Source organism: Lathyrus oleraceus, chromosome 1 (assembly GCF_024323335.1).
Source record: "Lathyrus oleraceus cultivar Zhongwan6 chromosome 1, CAAS_Psat_ZW6_1.0, whole genome shotgun sequence".
Lineage (NCBI taxonomy): Eukaryota > Viridiplantae > Streptophyta > Magnoliopsida > Fabales > Fabaceae > Lathyrus > Lathyrus oleraceus.
Genome location: NC_066579.1, coordinates 198,811,246 through 198,818,996, shown reverse-complemented (window position 1 = coordinate 198,818,996; position 7,751 = coordinate 198,811,246). Strand labels below are relative to the sequence as shown.

The 7,751-nt window shown below is 35.6% G+C and overlaps 1 protein-coding gene across 1 annotated transcript; it reads right to left on the bottom strand.

The window, feature by feature from the left end:
- Positions 1-459: 459 nt before the first annotated feature.
- Positions 460-6,388, bottom strand: LOC127127327 (uncharacterized). The gene is made up of 2 exons (XM_051056481.1): positions 5,920-6,388; positions 460-2,446 (listed from the first exon to the last, which is right to left on the bottom strand). The coding sequence occupies exon 2, from the start codon at positions 2,431-2,433 to the stop codon at positions 958-960; it is 1,476 nt and encodes a 491-aa protein (XP_050912438.1). The 5' UTR covers positions 2,434-2,446; positions 5,920-6,388; the 3' UTR covers positions 460-957.
- Positions 6,389-7,751: the final 1,363 nt, after the last annotated feature.

Below are 7,751 nucleotides of genomic sequence, written 5' to 3'. Positions count from 1 at the left end.
TGTATAGCCTCAAAGATCTGCTCGATCTTACTTTTGACAGAGTCTATCTCCTCTCTGAAGGCAGCTTGTTCTTCTCTAACTACATCCATGATTCTTCTTGTGTTGGAGCGAGTAGCGTATGCACGTTGAGGAATCAGCTTGAACTACTGGACACGAGGAAAAATGGAATGAGTTTTTGTTTTGAGAAATGAAATGCATGATGCATATGTTAATGCACGTGGATTTAAAAATGTATTTTATGCTTATGTTCAATTTTATTTTCAGGGAACCGTGTTAGATTCCTTGTAACTTAGCAAGCATTCAAAGAGATCACGGGGAATAAAACAAGAATGGAACCAAACTTTTTTGTACAAAAGAAACTCAAAATCCTTCATTCATTCAATTCAAAATAGAGTACAAGGATTGAGTACAAAATATTCTTTCAAACATAAAGGAAATTACAACATAAAAAAAAGGTCAAACTGCAGGCTTCTGTTTGTTGAGATCTTCCAACTCTCCTTTGAACCTTTTTATCATGTCTTCACAAAGATAAATAAATTCAGTCACTGAACGAGGGATGTTGTCATTGTCTATGTCTTCCAAAGCACATCTTAGCATCAAAGGCACATTCGTAGCCATGCCATTACAGAAGTCTATCAAACTGGCAAACTTGTCTCGATACTCATTTCTTTGTTCATGTAAAAACTGGATGGTTTCCTCGCAGGCTGCCAAACTAGCATTCACATTTTCCCTTGCGTTCATCCAATCTTCACCTTCTTGTAGCAAAGAGTCATGTCGGCCTCTCCAGTATCGTTCCCACTCATTAGCATTTTCAGCCTCCTGGCACTTTCCATTCCACATTTCAGGTGTAACCTGAGTAGCAGCCATAACACTCTCTTTACTGCGGCGTTCTCGTTCTTCCCTTTCTTTTGATTCAAAGAGTGAAACATTGAGGTTGGCTATCTCAGCCTCAAGCGTCTATCTTATCTCCTTTTTTTGTTTTGTGGCGAGCTTCCACCATTTCTCTTTCTCACGACAATCCCTCTCAGCCTCTTTCAGTTGGCTTTTGACGGTATTCAAGCAGCTCTCAGCCTGATCTAACCCCTGTTTGACTCTTTTTCTCTTATATTCCTCCTTATCAGTCCTTTCCACATTTGCTTGAAGTTGTGTTTTCTTCCGCCCAAGCTCCCACTTATGATTATCCCTTTCTTCAGTAATTCGGAGAAGGTTCAACCGTAGCTCTTCATTCTCTTTTTCCAAACTTTGGATGACAACTTTGAGTTCTTTAGCTTCCTCTATAGTGACGTGAGTAGGTTCTAGAGGATTTTTATGCATTGGAGGCTCATAAGGGTATGGTAGTTTATCTTGAGAAGCTCTGGCTTGGACCCAACTTGTATATGGCCCTCTAGCTATACAATTCTTCTTTCCACGCTCCCTTTTTCCTTCTCTACAAACTTTAGTCCAGGCACGACCTATCCTCTTCACCAGATCAAAGTCCTTCACTCCTTCTTCCAGCAAGAAACCTTCTAACAACTTGTCTTCTGGTTTGTCATTCATAGGAAACCCAAGTTGCCACATAGCAAGCTCAGGGTTGTAATTGATGCAACCTCGAGTTCCTATGAGTGGCACATTATGGAAGTTGCCACATTTGACGATTATGTCCATATCATCATAAACACGAGAGTACCAGGCGATGTCATTGGCAGTGAGAGACATGAGTTTTTGAGACCACTTGAGGTTATCCTTGCTCTGAACAAAAGGTCCTTCGCTTGGTAAGTGAGATAAGAACCATTTATACAGTAAAGGAGCGCAACACTGGATCATCCCCCCCTTCTTCTCATTTCTCCAATGAATGGAGTGATAAACATCTGCAAGCAAGGTGGGAATGGGATTCTTGAGCAAGAAAATTCGTATAGCAGTCATGTCCACGAAGTCATCAATGTTCGGGAACAAGACAATCCCATAGAGTATCAAGGCTAACACAGCATTGAAAGCGACCCAATCTTCTTTAATTTTGAAATCTGAAGCTTTTCCCACTAAGAACTTCAAAGTGAATCCCGAAGTGCCTCCTTTTGGTCCAAGATTAGCCTTCACTTCCGCTTTATCTAGATGTATAGATGAACCTATTTGTTGATGTGTAGGAAATTCCCCTAGACCGGTGTAAGGGACTTCATCCTTGATACCAATGTTTGCTATATGTGAGAACTCTTCCAATGTTGGCGCCAACTGGAAGTCCTGGAATGTGAAACAGCGCAAGGGAGGATCATAGAATTGTGCCAAAGTGAAAATGGCCCAAGCATCCACCTCAGTGTTCATGATAGTCAACAGGTCACCATACTCAACACAAAAGTTGTTCCTTCTGATTTTTTTCACATCTGAGATCAACCCCTTAATCAATCCTAGCTTTGGATTCCTGAACTTGAATGAATAAGTACTTTTTTGATTGCCACCCATGTCTTCTGAATGCCTGCAATCAACAGAGTCTTTAGGTCCCTTGAAAATATGCACATGTCATATGTGTTATGATTATGAAATGTTTTATGTTTATGTATGTACAGTTGGGTAGGTGATCATTGGAACATTCTGATTAATTACTTCATGGAGGAAAGGTTCCAGGAATAGGAAAACCAAACAGGTAGGCTCTAGGGTTTAAAAGGTTCCTAGAGTCATGGACCCAATTCAAGAATATTATCGTCAGAATGACTAATCGTAAGACAATAATATCTTAAGACGGATCTATTCTAGGTTAGGTCTTTATATTAACCCAACGAGTCCTAAGTCTCGTAGGTCAATACTACACAACCATCGACTCCACGGTTCTAGACACGGTTCCCAGAGTCATGGATCACACCTGACAATATTATCGTCAGAACGACTACTCGTAAGACAACAATATCCTCAAAAATGATCTATTCTGAGTGAGGTCTTCGTATTAACCCAACGAGTCCTAAGTCTCATAGGTTAACACTACACAACCATTGGTCCTAAAAGCCATAGGTTCAGGGTTCTACAAAAGGTCCTCAGAATCATAGATCGAGGTTGAAAGTATCACCGCCAAAACGACTAATCGTAATACAGTAATACTTTCAAGGGATCTCATCTGAGTGGGATTCTCGCATCAACCTAACGAGTCCGATGTCTCGCAGGTCAATACTACACAACCACCATCCTAACTTAAGTTTTTCTCAAAGCTCGGGTATAAAGCTTTTCCTCACACAAATGCCAATAGTCCAGAAAGTTCCAATGATACCATATATCAATAATACAGTAATTGGAAATACAGATAATAAAGGCATATATAGATAAAATAAATCAGAAGCAAACAAACAGATAAAAGCAAAACTCAAACACAAAACAAACTAAATTAGGGTTGACTCGCTTAGGAGAACTTTCATTCCCCAGCAGAGTCGCCAGCTGTCGCGGCGCGAAAAATACCCAAGCATAAGGAACGCTCGAAATATAAACAAAACAGAGTCGCCACCGAACTTTATTTATTCCCAAAGAGGGAAAGGGGAAATATCGATAAAACCCACAAAAATAAAAAAAGAAATGGTCGTCGCAACCAAATCGGGTTCGGGAGTCGGTTATGCAAGGGGAAGGTATTAGCACCCCTCACGTCCATCGTACTCGATGGGACCCATTTAGTTAGTTTCGTGTTAGAGTGTTAGCGTGATATCGTTTGCGATCTTCTACTTATCGGGTGAGGAAAGAGAAAGAAAGAAAGGAAAGACTTAGGGTTTTTAATATTAATGTGCCTGACAAGATTTCGCAATCCTGCTCCTACGTATCTCCAGGTGCTATGAAGAACTCAAGGCATACGTAGTTCTACCCAAAGAGAACTACTGGGTGGATTGCTTTTAAAGAGAGTGATGCTTGGATCATATTTGAGCGATTAAACCTTTACTTGCTGCTCGCTCTTGGAGGCTGAAGTCTTTGTTTGTTTCGCATCAAAACGGATGTTGCATACTCTTTTCTAAAAATGTTTTTGGGGTTGCACGAGGGCGGAAAATAAGTTTGATGAGTTTGAGTTGATTTTAAGCGGAGACAGGCATCCAAGCAGGGAGCTCTACTGCAGTACTCGAATGCCCGAAAAGGAAGAGGCCTAAGCCCAATCACTCTCTTTTCATCCAAAAGTTTGTTATGAAAATGTGGTAAATTAGGTCAAAATTCATTAACGGAAGACGATTAATCAGACATAGAGCTCTACAGCAGTGTCCAAATAATCGGGAAAGAGAAGGTCGATACCCAATCAATCTTTTTCTTCTATAAGAGAAATGACCTAATTCTAGTAATTATTGTATTTTAATATGGAAGACGAATGTTTGAACATTGAGCTCTACAGCAGTATCCTAACATCCAAAACAAAGAAAGTCTAAACTTAATCAGTTTCTTCCATTTTTATTGTGAAAAGCTTTTGAGAATAGGGGGACAACTTGACATTGGATCAAGTGTCAGAAGTTGACTTATGAAAATAATTTGGATGTGGCGGGGGCAGTGCTTGGCTTTACAATCAATTTGGATTTGATTTGGGAAAAAAACTCGACCTTGGATCAAGTGTTTGTTTTTGTTCTTTTCTAAAAGGGTTGATTTTAATCTTCTGTTAACAATCAAATAGTACAGTAAGGTAAATGAAAATGGTAGATTTATTACACATGTTTAGGAATGGGGGTACAGTTTGTCGAATGGGGATACAATACGATAGTTAAATGATATAAGTTTTGAAAGACAGTTGAAAAAAATAAAAGAATCTCGTTGTAAGAAGGCCCAAGAGAAAGCCAAGGGACTCGAAGTAAAACTCGAAAATTAAACTACATAATTTACGTAATGTTAAGCAATCGTAAAGTGATTCATGTAGGAATCACCCTATCTGAGGCCGGTCAACAAGACTATATGCGTCTAAATAATTTCTGAAGTTAAATTGAAATTTTAACTTCAAAATTGCAACGCATCTATGAGAAATAACCCAACGGAGCAAAAATAAATCAAATTTTCTTTTTAACAATTAAAAATAAAAATAAATAATCAATAATCAATAAATAAATATAAAAATAATAATAAACAAATAATAATTATAATAGTAAATAATAATGATAAATAATAAAAATAAATATTAATAACAATACTTATTATTATCAATAATCAAAAACTAATAATAATAATAATTAAAATGTTCATAATAAATCAACAAAACATAAATAAAAAGATAAAAATAAATAAATAAAAATAAAAACAAATAGTAATTAAAAAAATAATTAACAAGAATAATAAATAATAATAATAATATGTAGTAACCATAATATAATGAATAATAATATGCAATAACCAATAAATTGTAATTCTTAATGATGATGATAACAATGAAGGTAACAGTACGTAATGATAAGTAATGTTAGTGATAGTTCATAAATAATTACAGTAATAATACTACTAATAATAACAATATTAATAATACATAATAATAGTAATACAAATAATAATAATAGTAATAATAATAATAATATAATCATAATAATTTAATAATAATAATAATAATAATAATAATAATAAAAGAAGAGAACACAAACTTACTAGCAGTGGAAGTTACTAGTTTGGAGATTTATTTGGAAAAGAAAAAAACAACTTTGACCCCCCACACATGCGTTGACATGTGGCAGGAGGATGTGAAAAAATATTTAGAAAAAACAAAATAGTGGCATCTCCTTTCATGAAAAAATAACAGTAACAGAGGTAAAAACCTCTCCACCCCTTCCGATCAAATATCGATGGAAAACACCACAAGGGTGGTCGACCGACCGGTGGCGGTGCGGTGGCGCCCCCACTCTCCCGATCTGTCCTCTTTCGTTCGTTAACCTCTCTCTTTCTCTACCAAGTAAGCAAACTTCTCTATAAACACAAACAAACTTCTAACCATAACTCACACATACACAAAAAGAAACAAACCTCTTGAAATGAAACAAAAAAAGCTTCCAACTTATAGAAATATGATGATGAGTTTAAGGTTGTTGTGGTAAGTTTGATGTTGTGGTTGTAGATGTTGTTGTTGTTATGGTGTAGTGAGATGAAATGAGTTAGGTGAGGTTGATGATGGTAGTTGTAAGAAGTTGTGGTGTTTGAAGAAAAAATGTGTGTTTGTGGAGAGTGAAGAGTTTTATATAGTTAAAGTAGTGATGATGGTGATGAAGATGGTTATGGTTTTTTTTAGTTGGTTTAAATGAAGTTGTTGTTGTAGTTTTAACAGAGATAATATGTGTTAGTAAGAAAATGAGTGAGGTTGTAGATGTTCATGAAAGAAAGAAAGGTTGGGCGGTTTGATGATGTAGAGAGAGAGAGTAGATATTTTATGTTTAGATATTTTTTTGTGGTGTATGTTGTGAAGGATGTAGCAGTAAAAAAGGAGAAGAAAAGAAAGAGAGAGAGAGAGAGAGAGAGAGAGAGAGAGAGAGAAAAAAGAGAAAGAGAGGAAGAAAATAAACCAATGGAAAAAGGGGACACGTGAATAGAAGAGGGAAAGAAGAAAATATCTCCAATCAAAGCCAAGTGTCCTTTATACATTGGTCCAAAAATAAATAAATTTTAATTCAAAAACAAAATTTATATGGATTGGTTGATAAAAATATATTATCCATTTTCTAATTTTACTAATTAAAATAAAATACCCAAACATAAATTAAAATTTGAATCGAGAACATAGATAATTCTAAATAAATCTCTCAATTTTTATGGCAATGGAACAAAAATAATCAGTCAAAAATTGAATAAAAATTGGGCGTAAAAATTTTCAAATAAATAAATAAATCAAATGCATTAAAATGATAAATGCGAAATAAAATTTTCAGAAACATATAGGTTTCGATCTGATTTTGAAATAAAAATTGATCGGTTAAAAGGATCAGACTGATTAAAATGCGTCCAAAAAAAGTAGTCGAAAAAATAAAACGAGCACATCACGTTAAACTACGTGAATCGTAGATTAAGAAAACTGACATCTTCAAGCTCAAATTTTGAATTTTTTTCGCCCTCTAATCCTGCATACAGTTGAGAAACGATTCGATCGGTCTGCCTGTATATCCGAAAAAATTATTCCGAATGATATTCTAAATATTATACGGAAACAAAGCATGTTATGACAAGTATAAAATGCAAACGTCTTGTAAATGAAATGAATTGCTGACTGGATAAATGTGAACAGACAATCAGACATAAATGAATCGCTCCTGGATCATTTGCTCTTGATTCTTAAACACAAACAAAACTCTACAAAGATCCAGATGACGACAATACTCTTGATTGTCACCCTCTGGTCCTCTGAAATCATGATGAAATGGAAACAAATGATGCACTAAGATTGAGAAATCAAATATTTCGACTTCTTAATCAATAGATGACTGAATGAATGTCATCAAGACCAGATTAAATGCCAGAACTCCGGACCTTTTACCTGAACCCTGACGAATGCTTTAAATTGATAAAATACACGACAAAACGAATTGATTTATGCTATGCTGATGCAAATGAAAAACTCAGGGTAAAATTTAGGGTATGACAGGTGGCCATTGGAACCACAAAAGCAACTTGAAGTGAGTTATATTTACAAGTTAGATGTATTTACAAAATGAGGTCAAAGTTGGATTAAGGTTTATTCACAATGAGTATTTATGAAAAGAGTTTTGAAAAATCAAAGGCATAAGGCCTAGGTTTCTAGTTTGAAACAAAGTCAAAGTTTGAAGAAAAGATTTTTGACTTGGGTTAGAGTGGAGAGAAGAAGAGAAGGG